The following is a 22,890-nucleotide window of genomic DNA, read 5'->3' as shown; positions in this document are numbered from 1 at the left end:
TTTCCTTACCATGATGCTGAACACTGAAGGTACTCTGAGAGGCCATCTAGCACTCTCTGGGTGACCTTCCATCCAATCTAAGCTGGACTCCCCCCCTGCTAACCACAAGGCTTCACATACAGAGGCTCCTGACCAGACCTGAGAGTCAGCTTGCCTCATCACTGAACCAACAAGGAATAAACACCTAGAGCTCATACTTTCAAATCAAACCCCAAAATATCTAAATGAAAGATGCACCAGGACAACATCAGGCTTAACCCAGGGATTCAAAGTGACTCAACATCAGACAGTCCACTGAAGTCTTGCATTAAAGTAAGGCAACAGTGGTGGGGATGTAGGGGCTAGAATGTGCCATCAGAGGATGCCATGCTCTCCTTTCTTACTGCAGCCTTGGTCAGGGTGGCTCATACAACCCAATGCAGAGTTCAGGGTGAGTATAATTCAGGACCCAGGATTGTTCCTCAGCTAACTGTGGCTTGGTAGCAGTAATAGAAGCAGCAGAATTTTAATATGTACTTGACATTTTCAGTCTTCCAAAAGGAAACATCAATTTTCTTTTTCTAGAAACATTCTGATTTTAACCAATGGGCTATTAATGCTTTATTAGAGATGTTATCTGAAATGTGCACCTCAAAGATTCCAACTGAAATCTTCAAAATTTCTTAGGAATATCTTGATTTAGTGAGTGTACAGCACTTGGTCTAAAGACTGCACAGCCATGAGGAGAAGGTTTTGCTGGAAACAGAAGTGAGAGACCGAAGGTTTTGCTTCGATCATGGTATGTGTTGCTTTGATGAATGTGGTGAACACTCAGGGGAAGACCCATGCACCATCCATATGCCTCTTTCCTCAAGCTGAGACCCTGGGTCCCTTCAAGTGAAATCCCAAAACAAGGAGCTGGGAAGAGCTTGGGACTCCCCCACTCTATTCTCAGAGGCCACATATCAAAGATTTGAGGACATTGGTGGAATGGTGCCTGAGTGACCGTCCTTCCATAGGCAGGGGATGGAAGAACTTTTGGGATCTCTAGCCTGTGATCAGAGAACCCCTTTCTTCTTGGTTTCTCATTTCTTCCTGATCAGCTTCCCAGGGCAAATGCTTGGGTCTGTCTGAGGGGGAGTCCAGGAGTTCTTTCCATTTTCTAGCATCCCCCAAAGCACAGGGAAGGTGGGACCATTCACTGGTTTTCATTGTACTTTGGGCACATGGACTTCAGCAAGCTCATAGGTACAAAGAACAGACCGGTGGTTGCTAGAAGTGAGGAGTGGGGTGTGGGAGAAATGGGTGAAGGGTATTAAAAGGAAAAAAGAAAAAAAATAATGCTGTCACCTGTTGAATTATTTTGTCCAAATCAACTTTAGTTCAAATTGGTATAGTTTTGAGAGTGGAAAAGACATGAAAATAATTCCAATAATATATATTTTGAAATATTCACTAACACTAGTTTCAATTATTATGGTATACATAGAAAATATAATATTTCATACAAAATACTTATAAAAATAAAATTATTTTATATATTTTAATATATATGTGTATATATGTGTATATATGTGTGTATATATATATATATGTATATATATATACATATATATATATATATATATATATATATATATATGCTTTAAAGGAAAATGAAACACTTATAATGGTTACCCAACATTAAAAATAATATAAACACAGTAATTAATTCTGTTATATATTCACATAATTTTGCACTTCCTTAGCTATCTTATCTCATAGCTTATCACTGCTATTATTTCTAAGGAATATGTTTTTTCTCAGTATTGACTTTGTTTTAATTTTTCATCAGACTGCCTAGAATATTTCTCAAAATTTACATTTTGTGGTCAATAAATTTGAAATTCTTGGTACTCCCAATTGACATTTCTATGAAGAGCACAATATTTGAGAAAATATATGGGAAAATATTCTGTCTATGAGTGCTGAGGGATGTGTGCTCCGAGCAAATTCTGCTAAATGCAGGATGGTCTGCATTTTATTTTTTCATATGTAAATGTGGAAATATTTGAGCTCAAAACAGATGTAGGTATACATCATCATGATTCCTGGGAAGAGGTGAAAATACCGACATGAGCAGGAGTTTGGAAGAAGTGGATTCCAACCCTCACGGATGATTTTGAGGGGCTCAAGGCTCCAGTGGGAGGAAGACTCTACAGGTGGAGTGGAATGAGCAAGGGAACTAGGATTAGAAGTGGAGCCTGGAAATGGGACTGAAAGGCTTCAATCTCACGGTAGAAATTGAACGGATGAGGAGTTGCTTCTTATAGATGAACAAAGAACATGGTTTCTTGAGATGGAAAAGCATCTTGACCTCCTGGTGAAGATGCTGTAAAGATTGTTGAAATGGCAACACAAGATTTAGGATATTACATATCTTGAGTTGATAAAGCAGAGATAGGGTTTGAGAGGACTGACTCTAAAATTGAAAGAAGTTTTACTGTGGGTAAAGTGCTAACAAACAGCATTGCGTGTGGCAGAGGAGTCATTCATGAGAAAAGAGTCAATTGCAGCAAACTTCATTGTCGTCTTATTTTAAGAAACTGCCTCTGCCACCCCAACCTTTAGCATCCACCACCCTGACCAGTCAGCAGCCATGAACATTGAAGCAAGACCCTCCACCAGCAGAAAGGTCACACTTGCTGAAAGCTCAGATGATGGGTAGCACTTTGTAGCAATGAAGTATTTTTTAATTAACGTCTGTACATTTTTTTAAAGATCATAAATACTATTGCACATTTAATAGACTATAGTGTAGTGTCAACATGACTTTTATATGCACTCACTTCATTGTGATATTGCCTTATTGCAGTGGTCTGGAACTGAAGTGGCAGTATCTCTGTGGATGCCTGTGCTGCTGTCTTTTGCCTCCATTCAGAATGACCACCTTCAACATACTTTTATAGTTAAAACTCGTCAGTGAGCTGACTTTGGCTTTATTCTTTTGAATGGGTGACCAAAATTTCTCTTGTCTCTCTTCTTTATCTATAAAATGAAAATACACTTATCTGACCTGAGTTGTGAGAAAAACGTCTAAAAAATATAGTTATCACAGTGTTAGACCCACAGTTGATAGCATCTGATCACTAACTGTATTCCAATGTGCCTTTATGACACACGTCCTCCCCATCTTATAATGACATCAATTAACTGAAGGTGGACATCTTTTTCCTTGCTGAATATGCGTATACTTGTTTTTGTCAGCTGGACCACTGTGAACTCATTGTTTTAGTCAAACCAATTAAGGACGATTTGAGGGGGGACATGAGTCCGCATGATTGTCTAGAAGTTTTTGTTCTGCTAAAAACAAGATATAATCATCAAGAAAACTTCAGAATAGAAGCCATCAGCTTGGAAAACAAAAGCAAAACAAACAAGATCACAGTGTGCCCAGCTGGTGTGGGCAGGGCCAGTGAGGCCAAACCCCAGGGCTTTAGATGGGTGGCCTTAAAGCCACTGCCCAACATCAGAGATCCCTGGGACTACACCTTCTGACGGCATCTGCACAGCTACATGATCAGGTGAGCAACCCGGTGGGGCTGGTATAATCTTTGGGTAAGTACTTGGGAGAATAAATTCAATGATTTTACTCCATCATAGTGATTTTAACATCTAGAAGAAAGGAGGATGGATTTTTAGACAGATAGGTCTAATCAGATACTTATTTCTTTTTCCTTCCTAGGTTTTGAAACATGTATCCTTTTGTCTTCCTGATCGCCCTTTGCTTGGGAATAGCCTCAGCTACTATAGAGCTTGATCAAAGTTTAGATGCACAATGGATTCACTGGAAGGCAACACATGGGAAGCAATATGGAATGGTTGGTAACATCCAAACTATCCAGGGGACCCAAAGAGAATGTCCGTGCTGGTGGTAGTTCGTAGCACAGAGTAGCATCTTGAGGCTGCTCTTCCTAAGGCAGTAAGCAGGGCACCATGACTGTGCACAGTGTGGTCATATGTCCTGCTGTGTGGTTGCTGGAGAACAGCTCCCAGAAGCATCAAGCCATCCCTGGCTGTGATTTCTCCTCCCCTCTGTGAGCACATCCACTTGGTGCAGGTCAGTAGGTTTTAAACAGAAATAAAGATGATAAGTCATATGTTTGCCTCTAGAATGACAGCTGGAGGAAAGCAGTGTGGGAGAAGAATATGAAAATGATTGAACAGCACAATCGAGAACAAAGCCAAGGGAAACACAGCTTCACGATGGCAATGAATGGCTTTGGTGACATGGTGAGTGTGGCACGGGTTGCTGAATGTTTTGTTCTCTCTCTCCTCAGTACTTTGCCAAAAAAATCTTATGCTTGTCAACATTCTACTTTCTTTTCCTTGAAGACCAATGAGGAATTCAGACACATGATGAATGGCCTTAAAATCGAGAAGGATGAGAAAGGGAAAATGTTTAAAATACCTTTCTTTGCTGATATCTATGTACCTGTGGACAGGAGACAGACACCTGCTGTAAGTCCTGTGAGTATCAAGGATGACTAATCATCAGGTCTCTCTCCAAGAGGAAAGCCTAAAAGAAAGTGTCCCCCTTGCTATGGTTTCCTGCTGTGGAAACCATATACCGTGTTTGCTATATTTTAAAAAAGTTTTCAGATCAATAGACTGTTGTCAGTCTTGCTATTGGTTTTGTAGACTGAGACCTTTATAATTTGTTTTCAGGGTCGGTGTGCTTCTGGCTGGGCTTTTAGTGCAACTGGTGCCCTTGAAGGACAGATGTTCCGGAAAACTGGCAAACGTGTTTCCTTGAGTGTGCAGAACCTCCTGGACTGCTCTTGGCCTCAAGGCAACGAGGGCTGCAATGGTGGTCTAATGAGCAATGCCTTCCAGTATGTTAAGAACAATGGAGGCCTGGACACAGAGGAATCCTATCCATATGTTGCAAGAGTGAGTGGAGCTCCTCACTTGTCACCATTCCAGCTCTGCCCTTAGAGCTGAATGCTTTTGAAGAAAGCATATATATATAGGGTACAGATTTCTCCAGGGTGAAAAACTTCTTATGGACAGGTAGACCACGAGTGTTTCATTGAATCCAGACCAATTAGCTTTGCTTTTTTTTTTAAGTTTATTTATTGATTAATTTTGAGAGCGAGAAAGACAGAGCATGAAAGGGGGAGGGGTACAGAGAGAGAGAGAGGGAGAGGGAGAGAATCCCAAGCAGGCTCCATGCTCCGTGCAGAGCATGGGACTTCATCTCACAACTGTGAGATCATGACCTGAGCTGAAATCAAGAGTTGGATACTTAACTGACTGAGCCACCCAGGGCCCCTCACACCAGTTAGTTTTTCAATTTCAAAACAATAAATACCCTTTCACCTCCTGGGTTGCTTCACAACAAACTTGACTTGGAAATCTTTTACCTGTAAGCTGCTTTGAAGTCATGTTCCCCAGGAAGTGGATGGTTGTAATCGAGTTTCTTTTCCCTTACCATTCAAAGGATGGACCCTGCAAATACAGGCCTGAGCATTCTGCTGCCAATGTCACCGCCTTCGAGAACATCCCTCAGCAGGAGGAGGCCCTTATGATGGCAGTGGCAAATATGGGGCCCATCTCGGCTGCTATAGATGCAAGCCTGGATACCTTCCGCTTCTATAAAGAAGGTAAGCATTGATTCTGTGTCTCCCTCTCTCTCTGCCCCTCCCCTGTTCATGCTCTGTCTCTCTCTTTCCCAAAAATAAATAAACGTTGGAAAAAAAAAATTAAAAAAAAAAAAAAAGAAGGTAAGCATTTGTCGATGTAGAAATTTAGGTAGAAAAATTGGAAAACCACCCTAAAAAACAGCAAGAGTGACACTTTGGTATGTAGAACTCAATGTAGAATTTAGGGGTGTGTGGACTTAACATAGTTGTTCATTCTGTACATGTAATATTTATGCCTGCTCTTTCCATATGCCATGACTTGACATATCCCCATGAGGATAAATATATTATAACTATATTTAAATGGCTACATAATTTGATTGGTATGGCTTACTTTACTTTTTTCTAAATATTAAAATTTTTTTTAACGTTTATTTATTTTTGAGACAGAGAGAGACAGAGCATGAACAGGGGAGGGGGAGAGAGAGAGAGGGAGACACAGAATCTGAAACAGGCTCCAGGCTCTGAGCTGTCAGCACAGAGTCCGACGCGGGGCTTGAACTCATGGACCGTGAGATCATGACCTGAGCCGAAGTCAGACACTTAACCGACCAAGCCACCCAGGCGCCCCATACTTTTTTCTAAATATTAGACCTTGATAACTTTTAAAGAATTTTGCTACTGAAATTAACAGTGGAAAGTAGCCCTTGGCTCAAGTAATTTTATGTTCTCTGCTGTTTCCCTAGGTTGACATCCTATAAGTAGAATAATAAGGTTTCGGCGGGTGATTTTTTTAATGCCCCTTGACTATTATTTTCAAAAGGGATTGTGACAGTTAGTATTTCTCCTGGTGTGAGATGAGGGCCTAAATCCCCACCCCTTCCCGCTAAACAAAAATACCTGACTTTTAAATCTCATCTGAATTCATACCAATATCACAACTGAATTTTGAAATGCCTCCCCTACTGTGGTTGATAGGCTGGGTTACTATCACATGTCACGTGGGAATCCTCACTCAGCATTGAATATTACTCCCCAGGCATTTATTATGATCCAAAGTGCAGCAGTGAAGACCTGAATCACGGTGTTCTGGTGGTTGGCTATGGCTTTCAAGGAAAAGAATCCGATAACCAAAAATATTGGTTTGTCAAGAACAGGTATGAAAATCCAGGAATACCTACTTTTGAATTTGAAAAGGGAATGTTTTTTGGAACCAGTGTTTGGACGCAGGTCCCCCAACCCTTGAGCACACTTCTGAAATCCCAGCAGTGTTTACCCCATCTAGGGGGGAGCACAGACATAGTCATATGATGACAACATTAAGATACTGTCTCAGGCTTGCTAGGGTCCTGATATAGTTTTGGTACCACTGTATTTCTAAATTGGAATTTAAAAAAATTTCTATAACACATCTGGGTCCCAAAATTTTCCCTTTCCTGCTCACATTGCAGTTTTGTGAAAGGTCTGGGGATAGAATTCTGTGCTGGGTTAGAACTCAACCATGAACAAGAACGGCCTCTCCCGATTCTTCCTGAATCTGTCCTGGTCTCTGCTGCACTGCTCAGTATCGAGTGTTATTATTCATAAAGATAAACGTGTTTTACCATTTGTAACAATTGGAAAACCCTGTCTTCTTTCAGCTGGGGCGCTGACTGGGGCATGGACGGCTACATAAAAATGGCCAAAGACCGGGACAACCATTGTGGAATCGCCACCATGGCTAGCTTTCCTATCGTGTAAGATCATGGTGATAAAGAAAGCCTTGATTGGCAACAGAATATACAGAAAATGGATTTTATTTTAAAGTCGATCACATCTTATTGTGTGGGATAAAACACTTGAATCACTGAAGATCCAAGTTGTGATTGGTTTCTGTGACCCTTCACACTAGTGACAAAACTACTTCTTTAATCCCTGCTCTAATCAGTGGTGTGTGGTTAACTTGCTTAATACTTTTGAATTTCATGTTTTAAAAGGTTGCATGAAAGTTTTACCTTTTAAAATAAAATTTACTGTCATATGCTGAGGTGTCATTCTGTTTTTAATACATAAACTACTTTATAGTAAAAATGCAAAGGTTTTGTGGAGAGGAAGAAATGTCCTTATTTCCTCCAGTATTCCTCCTAATTTCCTTCCTTATTTCCAAGTGGTTTAAGAATTTAATTGAGATGAAATGGGTCAATGGGAGAAAAAAAGCCTCAAAATTTTATTACCAGACAGGAGGCCCAGTAATGAGTTTGAACACCAACCCCCACCCACCCCGCCCAAAAAATGATCAAGTTGGGCAGGTTTTTTTTTTTTTTTGGCAGTCTTATATATTTTAGACAAAGACAATAATTTGTGAGGAATTGACAGGAAAAAGAAAAAAGGTGTGGGGAGTTTTAAATTGCAGGAATTCTAAGTGGAATCTGGGCTGAGGTTGTAGATGAGTAAAAAAGTAACAAGGTTTGTTTCTACAGCTTTCTCAGCTTGGAAGCCCCATCTCTGCTGATAAGGATGTCTCTTTACCTCGTAGCACATGGAGGGGACCTTTCATATGGGCCACTCATTTCCTGCTTTCAAGAGGGGCATGTGACAGCCTGGGTGTTCTTGCACCGGTTGCATCCCAAGTAGCTTCAACTCAAGATAGTCAATATGCCATGGTGGCACATTTTGGGGTGGCCTCCCTGGGGCTCAGAGTTTCTTCCTCTGAAACTCCCCTGGAAGTTTATATAATAAATAGCTGAGCAGGTGACTATGGAGAGAGAAGTCCAGTTTGGATTGAGCAGTAAGAAATCTACAAAGAATAAGAAAAGCATAGATCACCATGAGGATGAATGAACAGGTGAACGAGGGTGGGGGGTACAGGCTTCCAGTATGGAATGAATCAGTCACAGGAATCAAGGGCACAGCATAGGGAATATAGTCAACGGTATTTTAATAGCAATGTAGGGTGGGGGTAGCTACACTTGTGGTGAGCACAGCATAATGTATACAGTTGGCAAGTTACTATGTTGTACACCTGAAACTACGGTAACATCGTGTGTCATTTATGCTCAAAACATTTGGGAAAAAAGAAGGCAAGAGGATGAATAAATAGAAGAGAACGCATTTCCCCACACCTCATGAGATGAGTCCCACAATCCTGGAAATAGATCTGCTCAATTAAATGTGTTTCATTTATTTGGTGGAAAATATTAATTCCTTTTTTAAAGTAGATTTAAGTTAGATATTATGTGCCTCATTTGGGTTAGATAAAAAGCAACATTTTCCACTAACGATTGCATGAGCTCCCCCTGCTGGGCAGTCACTGTATCTAGAACATGATGACTTTGGAGACCCCCAGAGGCTAAGCTGTTACCTTCTGACTGGAGTGTTTTCAAAGCATGCATAGTGGTATTGAACCCTCCTTGTTCCATTATCATAGACAGATTTAGGATTGCCTTTTCTAATTCATCATCTCTGAAACTTGGGAATAAGATCTTTAATGCTGAAGAGAACCTGGAATTCTGATGTATCATCTGATTTTCTATGATTTTTCAACAGACATGCGGGTGTGACACGATTTTATGAACAAATGCTGTCACTAAGCACAGTGACAGAAGAGCCAGGTATCCAAGTTCATATGGTTCTGACCATTTAGGTGGGAGCCCTTTATATGCTTTGTTGACACATGAAATAAAGGGGAAGGGCACCTGGGTGGCTCAGTCCTTAAGCATCTGACTTCAGCTCAGGTCATGACCTCACAGTTGATGAGGCTGAGTCACATATCAGGTGAGTTTGAGCCCCTTTCAAGTTAGCCTCCTGTCTCTCTCTCTCTCTCTCTCGTTCTCTGTCCATCTCTGCCCTTCATTCACTTGGGCCCTCTCTCAGTCTCTCAAAAAGAAAAAAAAAAACAATATGGTTTATAGACAAGGTGAGGTTGAAACCTGTACTTTTCAAAGTCTGGAGTATTAATTGATAGTGTTAATGTTCATACATCTCCATTTTTCTTGTGGTCCTGTCAGTCTTTGAGAGCAGCACACGTTTCAAAATAGCTGATTTCAGAGTCTTCTGATTTGGCTCTGGCAGCTAGAAAGCTTGGTTTTGTCACTCAACCAAGTAAGCCCAGATTTTTGGTCCACATTTTTAGGTGGTTCCTTCCTCTGTAACTTTCTTGGAAGATTCACGCATTCAAAGTTGAGCTGATAGATAGTTTTATCTCCTTAATCCAGTCTCTTTGTTCTGACAGTGAGTCAGTTCAGTCAAATTCATTTCGGGAAGAGGCAATGCAGGTATCTTCCTAGAGGGAGGCCTCTGCTTCAAACAATCAGGTAATAAATAAGAAGAAATTCTATGGCAGTACAAGAAAGATAATGTTTATTAATAAAAGGATCCAGTTATAAACCAGTTTCTGAGTTCCAAGGATAGCCAGTTGAAAGAATCTCTAGATGCTGGGCTTAAAGCATCTTTAGGCAGATAAGGTAGGTAGGTAGGTAGTGGCAGGCTGACAGACTTTCTGAGAGGCTCATGGAGGAACCGGCATGAAGATTGTCTACATATGAGTTTTGCAGTGACTTCTCAGAAGGTTACATCAAGTTGTTCATATTCAATTTGCAGGGCTTCAGGAAAAGGGGAGTTTTGGGTATCCAGTGATTCCAAGTCAAAGGATAGAAAAAAAGTGGAAAATATTAGTTTGGAGATTGTGGCCAGGCTTCAGAGGAAACTAGAAGAAATTAGGATCTCGTCCAGTTCATAGTGAACTCTATTAGACTGTAATATCCACAATGGTGTGTTATTGAAACATAATGTTTCTTTCTATAATCACCCTCATTTTTTACCAAGGACAGCCAAATTAAGACCAATTTGTTTGCAAAGTGTAATCGTTGCTTTTTTTTTTTTTTTTTAACTTGGCCTGATGATGAAACTGCTGTAAATCATAGCTTATGAGAAAAAGTTTCTTAGGATTCCTTACTAATTAACAGTCCCAAACATCTGTTTTCTTCATCCTGTTAATTCATCATGAATTTGTTGTCTCCTTGTCACAATGTATAAAAACTGACTGCTTTGCTTATAGACTCAGATATAAGTATCAGGCTGTTTTTCCAATCGGCTTTATTGGCTCCATAAAGTCTGCCTGAGTTCCTTCAAGCAGTCTGGTCATATCTGTGTCTGTGCAAGTCCCCCCTTGAATATGACATTTCTGTCAAAGTGTTGGTGATGTAACCAGTGTTTCCAAATACGTCCTGTTAACAAGGTAAGCAGATTCTTATTCAACTTATGCAAATTAAAATATTGTTGTGAAAATATGAAAACACTCACTGAAAGTTTTTGAATTCTGGACAGATCAGGTAAGGAGAAAAATATAAGTGTCTCAGTCTGTTCACAAAGGCATGTTTTATCAAATGGCTGTAAGTCATAGCTTAAAATCGTTTTTTAAACACTGGAAAAAACATTTAAAAATCAGCAATGTTTCAAAAAATTTTGTAAAAATGAGAATCATCCTGCATTCATTCAGTGCCATGTTATTAATTCTTGTTCTGCTTGAATCCAGATCTTCCATTCATTCTGGAAATTCTTACCCAGTTTAGCTTTATGATCTTAAGGTATCAGAAGCCTATACAAAAGAGTTCTTTCCATCAGCCTCATGCAGGTGAAACACATTTGCAGAAGCTTTTGTAAGAGCATCTGAGTAAAAGTCTAACTGTCTATAAATGATAAAAGACTTAAAAATGTCCACAGTTAGGGGCGCCTGGGCGGCTCAGTCAGTTAAGTGTCTGACTTCAGCTCAGGTCATGAACTCATGGTTCGTGAGTTGGAGCTCCGAGCTGGGCTCTGTGCTGACACCTCAGAACCCAGAGCCTGCTTCAAATTCTGTGTCTCCCTCTCTCTCTGTCCCTCCCCAACTTGTGCTCTGTCTCTCTCTGTCTCTCAAAAATGAATGAAAACATTAAAAATCATTCTTAAATAAAATCTTAAATAAAATCAATTTTGCCATGGCTTGCAAGAAACCAGGAGAGTTTTTCTTCTGTTCTGATAACAGTGTAGCTGGTGAGCAGCACCTCATAAGGTCCTTCCCAGCGAGGTGACGGCACACGTTTTCTTATAAAGATCTTGAGGTCCATCTAGTCTTCTGGTGGCAACATGACGAATGGAGGTGTTAATTTCCTTACTGCCTGCTGTGGCAGTGGCACATCTAGTCAGAGGGCATCAGCCCATCCGCTGAGCATGCAGACAGTGACCAAACAGTGAGAATAGCACAGGGCTTGGGGCAAATCTATCAAATCCGTCTATACAACCACAGAGGGCAGGTGAGCCTAGGAAGCCTTCCTGGGGTGTGCTGATTTCTTCCAGAGATTTCCCGGGATTTACAAATCATTCACTGGGAAATCATTTGGTCAGGAATGTTGTGGATGCCTGGGCAAATCCAACTGTCTTTTTGGTCCTTCATTATCTTTGTGTCCAATTTGGTGGGTGGTAAGTGTAAGCCACAGGGTCAAAAGAAAGGGTGCTCTAGGAAGTCCATTTGGCCCACTGTATAATCCATCTGATAGTTGTTTGACACCTTTTTGTATCTGACTGTCCTTTGTAGACTGTGGGGCATTTGCCGGGTAATGAATACTGTCAGTCAGGGATAAAGGCAGGGTTCACAACTGGGTGGAGAAAGAACAAGGGGGCCTGTTTGGGGTGCATACTTACAGCTCTGCCAACCCTATCATTTTCTAAAGATGCAACATCAGCTGTCTTAGTATGCGCTGAACAGTGAACAATGATGGTTTTAGAAGGAGGGTGAATAGTTGTAATATGTCAGCAATTATAAGCCTTTTAGCAACGGAAATAAGATGACGGAGGGTTAGTTAAAAGTGCTTGTTTGTAACGGGTCTGTCACGTTGTAGAGAGGTGCTATCATTTATGAACTTGTAAGACAGCAGGCACCACGTGGGGACACACAGGTGAATAGGGGAGCTTAATGTCCCCTGGCTTTGTCCATCAGGCGGCAGCTGTGGCCACCGCAGGAAAGCATGGGGACATACCTGGTGCCACAGCATCTGACGGGTATGAGAAATGTGCTCCTGGCTGTATCTGATTGGCAAAAGGCTGTCCCAGAAAGCATGCAGCAACACCATGCCTTTCATTCAGTATAAATGAAAGGGCTTGTCAGAGTTAGGTAAGCTAAGAGCTGGGGTGTGGACAGAGCCAGTTTTAAGGCTTCAAAGGAGGTTAATGCTTCTAAAGTCCATTGATATCTGAGAGAAGAGCATACAAAGGTTTATCAAACATTGCAAATTAGGGACCCTTTGGAGGCAGTAGCCAGCTGGCCCTCAAGATTTATGTAACCGTGTTTTCATTTTGGGGAGAGGGACGAACATAATTGATTCAAGAATATTTGGATTGAGATTTTGAATGCCCTGAGGCATGTCCTAAACAGGTCATGTCATACTAAAGAGATAAGTGTGGTTCACACCTCTTGGAGTCTAGATGTAGAGCTATATAAGCTGTCTGCCTTGTTCAGCTAGTGCCCCTAAGAGTTTGAGGGAGTCCATAAGAGCTCCCGGCTTGCTTTGATTACAGAGTAAAAGGTACCAGCAGGGAGCCTTGGGTAGAAGTTACAGTGTCTAGCTGGACTTTAAGGACTTGGGAAAATATTGCATACACCAAATATCCTTGGGGTATGCAAGCCCAGGTGAATGGTCTCCCTTTAACTGTGAAGGCACAAGAAACCAAGAGTCAGGGTGCAGAGGAATTGAAAAGGAAGCTGCTCACAGATCATTTCTGTAAACGAGGCTGCATCAGCAGGAATGATGAAGATTATCAGCTGGATTGCAGAGCACAGGGTGCTGAGAAATTATGAAAGAGATTATGGCTTCTAGATCCTGTACAAACTGATGGATTTGGTTTTCTTCTGAGTCACATTTACCTTCTTTCTTTATGGGCAAGATTGGGGAGATACAGGGTCAGGTGGTAAAGACAAGGATGCTGTGGCTATTACAGGGGTATCACTTGCTCCGAGTCTCTAGAGGGAGGGTGCTGGGCCACGAGGGTGAGGGTGGGTTCATCTCCCAATAAATGCACCCAGGTTCCCACTTCCTAACAACTCAACTTCAACCGTGTGTGTAGCCCAAAGACTGACTCGGGCATCTTTTAAACATCCATCCTCTTCAGAGGAATTTATCTCAGGATGAACTTGCAGTAAAGACAGCAGGACACTTGGAGCTTGACATGAAGGTGAGGAAACAAAAATGCCTTTATTTTTTTTAATGTTTATTTTTGACAGAGAGAGAGAGAGAGAGACAGAGAATGAGTGGGGGAGGGGCAGAGAGAGAGGGAGACACAGAATCTGCAGCAGGCTCCAGGCTCCCAGCTGTCAGCACAGAGCCAGATGCAGGGCTTGAACTCACAGATCGCCAGATCATGACCTGAGCCAAACTCGGAACTCAACCGATTGAGCCACTCAGGCACCCCCCCCCCCAAAATGCCTTTTCTTATTGCAGTTTACATTGGCATTAAATGTAGATAACAAATCTTTACCAAGAAGGTTTGCCAGTTAACATCTGGGAAGCAGCAAGGCCTGGGAGTGTGAACAGGGCCTGCAGAATCTGGGCTGGGCTGGGACATGGGCAGTAAGACAGGTCGCCCCGAGACTCTGAGAGCCTGGACAGAGTCAGGTGACAGGTAGAGATCAATCCTCTGAGCAGATGGGAGAGAAAGTCACACCAATGCGACTCAAGAAATCTAGTTCCTGAGCCTCTGTTTAAAGTTTTCTGGAAGGTCCTGGTGTTGACTGAGTACTGGCTGACCCATCATTTAAAGGGGGAATTGTCCCTCTGGAGAAAAATGAATTTTTTCAGGGTTATGGGGATTAGGGGAAATTGTTTCTTAGACTTTCCTTTCTCTCTTTTTTTTTTTTTTTAAATTTTTTTTTCAACGTTTTTATTTATTTTTGGGACAGAGAGAGACAGAGCATGAACGGGGGAGGGGCAGAGAGAGAGGGAGACACAGAATCGGAAACAGGCTCCAGGCTCTGAGCCATCAGCCCAGAGCCTGACGCGGGGCTCGAACTCACGGACCGCGAGATCGTGACCTGGCTGAAGTTGGACGCTTAACCGACTGCGCCACCCAGGCGCCCCAGACTTTCCTTTTTCTTAAGTGCAGGACAATTTCTCCCCCAATGTCCTGTATTATTTGCAATATCTGCAGTTGTCTGGAGGCAAACGGGGACACGTCAGAGTGGGCTGGAGTCATTCTCCATCATGCTTTCACCTTTCCAAAGATTCAAGTTGTAAGGCAAGCCTTGTTTTCTGTTCCTTTCTTTTATTCCTGTTGGCTTTCTTGCGAGCTATTTTCAAAGATGCAGGTAGCTGTCTCCATTATTTTGTTTGGTGTTTGCCCTCTCCCACCAACTACACTATCGTGGACTTGTCAGGTATTTTTTTTTTAACCATTTTTTAAATGTTTATTCGTTTATTTTTGAGAGAGAGAGAGTGAGAGCAGGGAAGAGGGAGACAAGCACAGAATCTGATGCAGGCTCCAAGCTCAGAGCTGTCAGCATAGAGCCCAACAGGGGGTTTGAACGCACAAAAGGTGAGATCATGACATGAGCCAAAGTTAGATGCTTAACCGATTGGGCCATCCAGGTGCCCCTGTTTTTTTAATATCGGGGAGGAAATTTCCCACAGAAGCAGAAATTACAAGAATTTTATGTTCTGGGGCTACCGGATTGAATACAGTGTGCTTTTTAAAGTTTGTATAAAATTCAGGGCGCCTGGGTGGCGCAGTCGGTTAAGCGTCCGACTTCAGCCAGGTCACGATCTCGCGGTCCGTGAGTTCGAGCCCCGCGTCAGGCTCTGGGCTGATGGCTCAGAGCCTGGAGCCTGTTTCCGATTCTGTGTCTCCCTCTCTTTCTGCCCCTCCCCCGTTCATGCTCTGTCTCTCTCTGTCCCCCCAAAAAAAAAAAATAAATAAACGTTGAAAAAAAAAAAATTAAAAAAAAAATAAATAAATAAAGTTTGTATAAAATGCTTAACAAACGCTCTTCTTCCTGAGTGTATATTTCATCCATAGACCAATTCACTTTGGGGGAACAGGCCTCTTCCGTTGCTCCTATTAATCCTTGAACAATTGAGCCTTCTCCTGGTCATTCCCAGGAGGGCCAGAGAGAGGCTGCGGCCCTCTGTGTCCCCTGTGAGGGGGGCTGTTTGGCCTCCCTGGTAACAGCCGTATACTCATGGGCTGGAAGGACTCCCTTTAGCAACCAGTGAAGGTGTCTGTGAGTTGGGTTGCAAAAAGGTATTAATTTTTAAAATTTCTGGGGCGCCTGGGTGGCGCAGTCGGTTAAGCGTCCGACTTCAGCCAGGTCACGATCTCGCGGTCCGTGAGTTCGAGCCCCGCGTCAGGCTCTGGGCTGATGGCTCAGAGCCTGGAGCCTGTTTCCGATTCTGTGTCTCCCTCTCTCTCTGCCCCTCCCCCGTTCATGCTCTGTCTCTCTCTGTCCCAAAAATAAATAAACGTTGAAAAAAAAATTAAAAATTTCTCTGTCATTTTGGTAGGATCTTCTGAGTGTAGAGGTAAAGGGACTTCATAATTGAAAAGGTCTGTTGCTGTCCAGGGGACATGAATTCTTTGTGACAGGGGTCCAGGAAACACTTCTCGAGGACATTGCTCAGGAATGCGTGGAACTGGCAGAGCTTGATCACGAAGCACTGGAGACTCTGAGCAATTGTACAGACCGCAGTATGAGCTTTACCGCCCTTCCTGGCCACTCCTGCTAGATGTACTTCTCAACACTCAGCACTTACAGGAGCAAACTGTATTTCCCAGGCCAGGAGGCCAGGCCGAGGTACTCTCTATAAATCTTGTAAAGAAACAATAGTTAAAATAAGGAGCTGAACGTTCAGGATTTTTCTGGGAGATTGGAGTTTTTGTATTTAAGGGAACTGGCTGAAGAGCTGGGGCTCGGTTTTGAAGGGAAACTTTCTAGACCAGGAGCCCAGAGATCCAAAAGATCTCCTGGAGGGTCAGGGACAGAGGCGTGGGGATGAAGGAGATATAAGAAGGGGGATTGATGTCAGATTTGGTTTTTGATTCTTGTTCTGATTTTTTTTTTATTAAGAGACTCCCTAATGCTAGCCTTATACTGGTTTGTGTTTTCTTTTCTTTTTTTTTAATTTTCTTTTTTCTTTTTTAAAATTTACATCCAAATAGCATATAGTGCAACAATGATTTCAGGAGTAGATTCTTTAGTGTCCCTTACCCATTTAACCCATCTCCCCTACCAGAACCCCTCCAGTAACCCTCAGTTTGTCTCCATATTTATGAGTCTCTTCTGTTTTGCCCCCCTCCCTGTTTTTATATTATTTTTGTTTCCCTTCACTTATGTTCATCTTTTTGTCTCTTAAAGTCCTCATATGAGTGAAGTCATATGATTTTTGTCTTTCTCTGACTAATTTCACTTAGCATAATACCCTCCAGTTCCATCCACATAGTTGCAAATGGCAAATTTTCATTCTTTTTGATTACCAGGTAATACTCCATTGTATATATATACCACCTCTTTATCCATTCATACATGGATGGACATTTGGGCTCTTTCCATACTTTGGCTGTTGTCAATAGCACTGCTATAAACATGGGGGTGCATGTGTCCCTTTGAAACAGCACATGTGTATCCCGTGGATAAATGCTTACTAGCACAATTGCTGGGTGATAGCATAGTACTATTTTTAGTTTTTTGAGGAACTTCCATACTGTTTTCCAGAGTGGCTGCACCAGCTTGCATTCCCATGTGTTTTCTTTTCATTTTGATCCTCCCCTAAATACCAAGAAGGCAGCTGCTAGGAAGGAGAACTCTCTAAGAAATGTTCTAAATACAGAACATTTTCTAATTTGAAAGATCTGCTGTCTGCTAATGGCCAGTGGGATCACCATTAATATATTTATTCTAATCGTGACTCAATCCAAGAAGCCTATTTATGAAAGGACTCAGCGACAACTTTCCAGGATTAGAATAAGTCTCTACCATGGATGCAAGGATGGGGTATGGATGAAGAGGTCCCATGATCCAAGGTTTACTCCTGAAAAGAGTCTAAGAAAACAAAGACCTTTGCGCAACATCCTAATAACAAGTGTGCCAGGATGCCCACAAGGAGCTCCAGGCTCTTATGACCTGGCCTTGGTCCCCAGTGAGACTCTGCTGCTGTACTGTATTTGGAGCCTGTCACCAGGGATGCCCAGGGATCCAGGCAAGGGTTGAGACCCCACCTCATGACGGGGAGAGGAAAAGCCACTGAGCAGAGGGGCGTGTGGGATGGAAGACAAGGCTGGGCCCATTTGGAACATGCAGTCTGCCATAGTCAGTCTCTGAACATCCCCTAGAAAGGACTCCTTGTAAAAGTCATCTTGCTTCACCATGACAGGCTCGCTCAGCCTGCTGTCAACACCATCCTGGGAATTCAGCCCAAGACTCTGAGAACATGTGCAGGTGCCGATGGGACAGAAAGTGGGTAGATCTGACTGATGTGTGAACAATTCAGCAGATGTTAGAAGCTTCTGTAATTTACAAGCCATTCATATTTATTTAAAAATTGGAAAATCACAAATCATCTTTCATAAAACTATTTTGAGGAGCACTTGGGTGGCCCAGTCGGTTGAGAAATAGACTCTTGATTTTGGTTCGGGTCATGGTTTCAAGTTCATGAGATTGAGTCTCATGTCAGGCTGTGCACTGACAGTGTGGGGCCTGCTTGGGATTTTCTCTCTCCCTCTTTCTCTGAGTTTCCACTGCTTGTGCTTTCTGTTTTTCAAAATAAATAAATAAATAAACTTAAAAATCCTATTTCTAAGAGAAGCTTATAGACGTGAAATAAATAAAGCAGAAAACAAATTTTGACTCTTCCCTAAGTCTTGCATGTATCATAAAGTAATTACCAGTGTTTCCTACATTCCATAGACCTTTGTAATTTCTATCAAAACAAATTGCAAGGGAAGCAAATGATTCAGAACTTAGAAAGTGGAATTTGGACAAGTGTGTGTGTACTTACAACACTTGGTTCTTTTAGGAGCAAAGGACTCAGAAGAGTGAAGAAATCTCCATTCCAGCAGTGCATATATTTCAATCATTATCACTAAAGCTTAGTTAGAGATCACACACTATTCAAGTCCTTCTTTTTTGTTCCAACATTTTAAGGTGGAAGAAAACATTAATGGTAGTTAGGCCACGTTTGTGGGTTTCTCTAAAGAAATTAAAATCCTAAACTGTCAGCTCACAGAGCCCAACGAGGGGCTCAATCCCTCGAACCATGAGATCATGACCTCGGTTGAAATCAAGAGTTGGACACTCAACGAACGGAGCCACCCAGGCACCCCTGCAGTTGTTTCACTTTTAAAGAGTAAAATTTCATACATTTTTAAAAGAAACTTGAAAATTCAAAAGTTACTAGACTAGTCACTCATACAAAAGTATTTACAGCAGTAATGAGTGAAGTGGTAACATTCACAGTGAAAAATGTCACACAATCAAATCACAACTTGGTTTTTAAATGATTCAAGTGTTTCACCCCACACAGCAGGGTGTGGTAGGCTTGAAAATAAAACCCATTTTCTGGATAATTTGTTGCCAGTCAAGGTCTTCTTTACACCATCATCTCACACGATAGGAAAGCTGGCCATGGTGGCGATTCCACAGTGGTTGTCCCGGTCCTTGGCCATGAGTATGTAGCCGTGTTTGCCCCACTTTGCACCCCAGCTGAAAAAAATGGGTTTTTTCATTTATTACAGAGGAAGAAACACATTTCTCTTTATGGACAATAACACCTGATACTCAGCAGTGCCCCAGAGGCCAGGACAGATTCAGGAAGAATCAAGAGAGGCCATCCTTGTTCATGGTTGAGTTCTAACCCAGCAGAGAAATCTATCCCCAAAACTTTCACAAACTGCAAAATGAGAAATAGGAAAAGGAAAGTCTTGGGTCAGATGTGTTTCAGATGCAGTACTACTCAAACTATAGCAGGACCCTTGCAAGTTTGAAACAGTAGCTTAATGTCATCAAATGAATATGTCTCTGTTCCCACTAAGTGGGGCAAACACTTCTGGGGTCTCAGAAGTGGGCTCAAGGGTTTGATGATCTATATCCAAACACTGATTGCAAGAAGGATTTCCTTCTCAATTCCAAAGATAAATATTTTTGGCTTTATATACCTGTTCTTGACAATCCAGTATTTTTTGTTATCTGATTCTTCTCCTTCAAAGCCATAACCAACCACCAGAACACCGTGATTCAGGCGTTTATTGCTGCACTTTGGATCATAATAAATGCCTGGAAAAGTAAATTTCAATTCCAAGGTGAGACATCAAAGCAACATGATAACATCTAACAATAACCGAGTCACCGCAGTAAAGGAAGGCATCTCAAAATTCAGGTGGTATAAATCCAATAAGATTTAGAAATCAGCTCTTTTTGTTTAGCAAGGCTGGGGATTTAGGCTTTCATGCACAGCACCACACACACATCATCACAATCTCTTTTGTAAAGAACAGTCAAGAGGCATAGAAGAATGCTCGTTGAAACTTTGTCATTCTATTCTACCATGTCAGCATTGGGAAGCAGCAGAAAAACACACAATCACTTGAGCCAAGGGGTTCTTTCCAGCGTCCATTTCACTAGTAAAACTCTTTGGAAATCTTCCTGGTCTAACAGGTGGGAAGAACTAAAGTAAGTTAAACTATACCAATCAAATTATGTAGCCATTTGAATATATTTATGAAGTGGTTGAAAGAGGGGAATTTGGGTGAAGTCATGTCAACATGCTGAACAACAAGCACAAAATCACATGTGCTGAAGGAACAACTACGTGAAATCCATACCCTCCTGATCCGTACACAGCAAAGGGTCTATCTTGCCTCATATGATGGTGGTTCCCCATTTGCCCTGCCTACTTTTCTATGTAGACACATGCTGACCTTTTTTATAGAACTGGAAGGAATTCAGGCTTGCATCTACAGCAGCAGAGACAGGCCCCACAGTTGCCACTGTGGTCATTAGGCCATCCTCCTTGTTTACGACACTCCAGAAGGCAGTCACATTGGCAACAGAATTCTCAGGCTTGTATTTGCAGGATTCGTTCTTTGAAAGGTAAAGGGGGAGAGGCTTGATCACTACCATCCACCTCCAGGGGAACAGGAGTGCAAGACTGTTTAGCTGAATGATTTCCAAGTCAAGTTTGTTATAAGGCATCTCAGGACATAAAATGGGTTTGACTGTTTTGAAGTTGAAAAATTAGCAGTGTCTATCCAATGAGACACTCTTTGGGTCTACTCATTCATAAAGTTTTCACTCTGGAGCCCTGTACTGTATATAAGATGGTGTTCGTCTCACCGTGTAACATAGTTGTAGGAACAGCTATATGGTAATGAGGTGATCAGAGAGCTGTGCTAGTAGGCTAATACATTTTAATGGCAGTTCTGACCATTTGCAGGTATAGAGTCTACAATCACATACAAGAATTCTAAATACAGGATCTGTTTCTACTGAATATGCTCAACTTTGATAAAAGATAAGGAACTCCACTTACCCGTGCATGATATGGATAGGATTCCTCTGAGTCCAGTCCCCCATTGTCCTTAACATACTGGAAGGCTTTATCCATTAGGCCACCATGGCAGCCCTTATTGCCTTGAGACCAAGAGCAGTCCACCAGGTTCTGCTCACTCAGTGAAACAAGTTGGCCAGTTTTCCGGAACATCTGTCCTTCAAGGGCACCAGTTGCACTAAAAGCCCAACAAGAATGACAGTCACCCTGAAAACAAAATGCAAACGCTCTGAGCCTACAAAATAAATTGCAAGGCTTTGTGAACAGCCCATAAATCTTAAAACTCTTCTAAAACATAACAAACTGCATATTGTGCCTCAATTTCCAAAGCAACAACACTGATTCCTTTTGGCTTTACTCTTGAGAGGGATCTGCTGAATACTGTCCCACCTGATTCTTCACAGGAGTTACATAGCCTTTCTCTCTCCAGTCCACAGATGAAGGGATCTCAGCAAAGAGAGGTGCTTGGAACACTTTCCCCTTTTTGTGTTTCTGGATTTTAAGGTCACTCAACACCTGCTTGAATTCTTCACTGGTCTTCAAGGAAAAGGAAACAGAATGTTGGCAAGCATGAGATGTTTTCAAAAAGTACTTAGAGGAAGCATGAAATGTTCAGCAATCCGTGTCACACTCACCATGTCACCAAAGCCATTCATTGCCATTGTGAAGCTGTGTTTCCCTTGGCTGTGTTCCCAATTGTGCTGTTCAATCATTTGCATATTCCTCTCCCACACTGCTCTCCTCTGTCCTTCTTCATCCTGGAGACAAACATATAACTTACCATCTTTGTCCTATTTAAAATCTACTGCCCTGGGACGTGTGGGTTCCTCAGTCAGTTAAGCATCCAACTTGGGCTCAGGACATGATCTCGTGGTCTGGGGTTTGAGCCCAGTGTCACGCTCTGTGCTGACAGCTCAGAGCCTGGAGCCTGTTTAGGCTTCTGTGTCTTCCTCTCTCTCTGTTCCTCCTCAGCTCAATTTCTGTCTTTCTCTTTCTCTCAAAAATAAATAAATGTGAAAAAAAAAAAAAACCTAATGACCTACACCTAGTGGATGTGCTCACAGACAGGAGGATATCCCACACAACCAGGGATGGCCTGAGGCTTCTGGGAACTGTTCTCCAGCAACCACACAGCAGGACACATGCCCATGTTGTGCACAGTCCCAGTGCCCTGCTTACTGCGTAGGTAAGAATAGCCTCAAGAAGCTACTCCCTGCTATGAACTCCCACCAGCATGGAATGTTCTCTACAAGGGTCCCTCTGGAAAGTTTAAATGTTACCAACCATGCTATATAGTTTCCCGTGTGTTGCCTTCCACTGGGACCATTGTTCATCTAAGCTCTGATTGACTTGTGGAGCAGCTGATGCTATTCCCAGGCAAAGGGTAGCCAGGAAGAAGGAAGGATGCATGTTTGAAACCCTAGGAAAGGAAAAAAAATGAGTGTCTGATTAGATCAAACCACCTAAAAAGCCATTCTTCCTTCTGAGATGTTAGAGCCACTGAAGTAGAGCAAAAAGATTGAATTTATCCTCCAGAGTGTTTACACGGGCGTGGAGGAAGGCTGAGGATGTGGGACGTGCAGTGCTCCCACTCCCTGCCCTGCGACCTGCCTACTGGTTCCAAAGCATGTAAATGGCAGTACAGGGAGTGAGGAGCCCTGAGTCCCGGGGGGGAGGGGGGGGGCAAGCTGCCATGTCTGGAGGGGTCAGGTTCTGGAAGCCCCAAACCCCCGACCCCCAAGGCA

At 42.3% G+C, this 22,890-nt stretch overlaps 2 protein-coding genes across 2 annotated transcripts; one reads left to right on the top strand and one right to left on the bottom strand.

Annotated features, from left to right (window-relative positions):
• Positions 1-3,419: 3,419 nt before the first annotated feature.
• Positions 3,420-7,629, top strand: LOC123592923 (procathepsin L-like). The gene is made up of 8 exons (XM_045468357.1): positions 3,420-3,542; positions 3,704-3,839; positions 4,132-4,251; positions 4,354-4,488; positions 4,687-4,911; positions 5,462-5,624; positions 6,643-6,760; positions 7,244-7,629. Exons 2-8 carry the CDS (start codon positions 3,714-3,716, stop codon positions 7,341-7,343), a joined length of 987 nt encoding a protein of 328 aa, XP_045324313.1. The 5' UTR covers positions 3,420-3,542; positions 3,704-3,713; the 3' UTR covers positions 7,344-7,629.
• Positions 7,630-18,895: 11,266 nt separating this feature from the next.
• LOC123592922 (procathepsin L-like) lies at positions 18,896-22,556 on the bottom strand. Its single transcript, XM_045468356.1, has 7 exons — positions 22,430-22,556; positions 21,781-21,903; positions 21,536-21,682; positions 21,128-21,352; positions 20,517-20,679; positions 19,755-19,872; positions 18,896-19,302 (listed from the first exon to the last, which is right to left on the bottom strand). Exons 1-7 carry the CDS (start codon positions 22,553-22,555, stop codon positions 19,203-19,205), a joined length of 1,002 nt encoding a protein of 333 aa, XP_045324312.1. The 5' UTR covers position 22,556; the 3' UTR covers positions 18,896-19,202.
• Between the last annotated feature and the right edge of the window lie 334 nt (positions 22,557-22,890).

Source organism: Leopardus geoffroyi, chromosome D4, assembly GCF_018350155.1.
Source record: "Leopardus geoffroyi isolate Oge1 chromosome D4, O.geoffroyi_Oge1_pat1.0, whole genome shotgun sequence".
NCBI classification, from domain to species: Eukaryota; Metazoa; Chordata; class Mammalia; order Carnivora; family Felidae; genus Leopardus; species Leopardus geoffroyi.
The sequence above is the reverse complement of the archived record's forward strand: the minus strand, read 5'-3'. Positions and strand labels throughout refer to the sequence as shown.

Coding starts and splice junctions, on each gene's coding strand:
- LOC123592923 (XM_045468357.1), top strand. CDS start 3,714: ATGTATCCTTTTGTCTTCCTGATCGCCCTTTGCTTGGGAATAGCCTCA. Junction 4,489..4,686: donor AGACACCTGCTGTAAGTCCT/GTGAGTATCAAG, acceptor ATTTGTTTTCAG/GGTCGGTGTGCTTCTGGCTG. Junction 6,761..7,243: donor TATTGGTTTGTCAAGAACAG/GTATGAAAATCC, acceptor GTCTTCTTTCAG/CTGGGGCGCTGACTGGGGCA.
- LOC123592922 (XM_045468356.1), bottom strand. CDS start 22,555: ATGCATCCTTCCTTCTTCCTGGCTACCCTTTGCCTGGGAATAGCATCA. Junction 21,904..22,429: donor ACGGGAAACTATATAGCATG/GTTGGTAACATT, acceptor GTTTGTCTCCAG/GATGAAGAAGGACAGAGGAG. Junction 19,873..20,516: donor CTTCCAGTTCTATAAAAAAG/GTCAGCATGTGT, acceptor TTACTTTTCCAG/GCATTTATTATGATCCAAAG.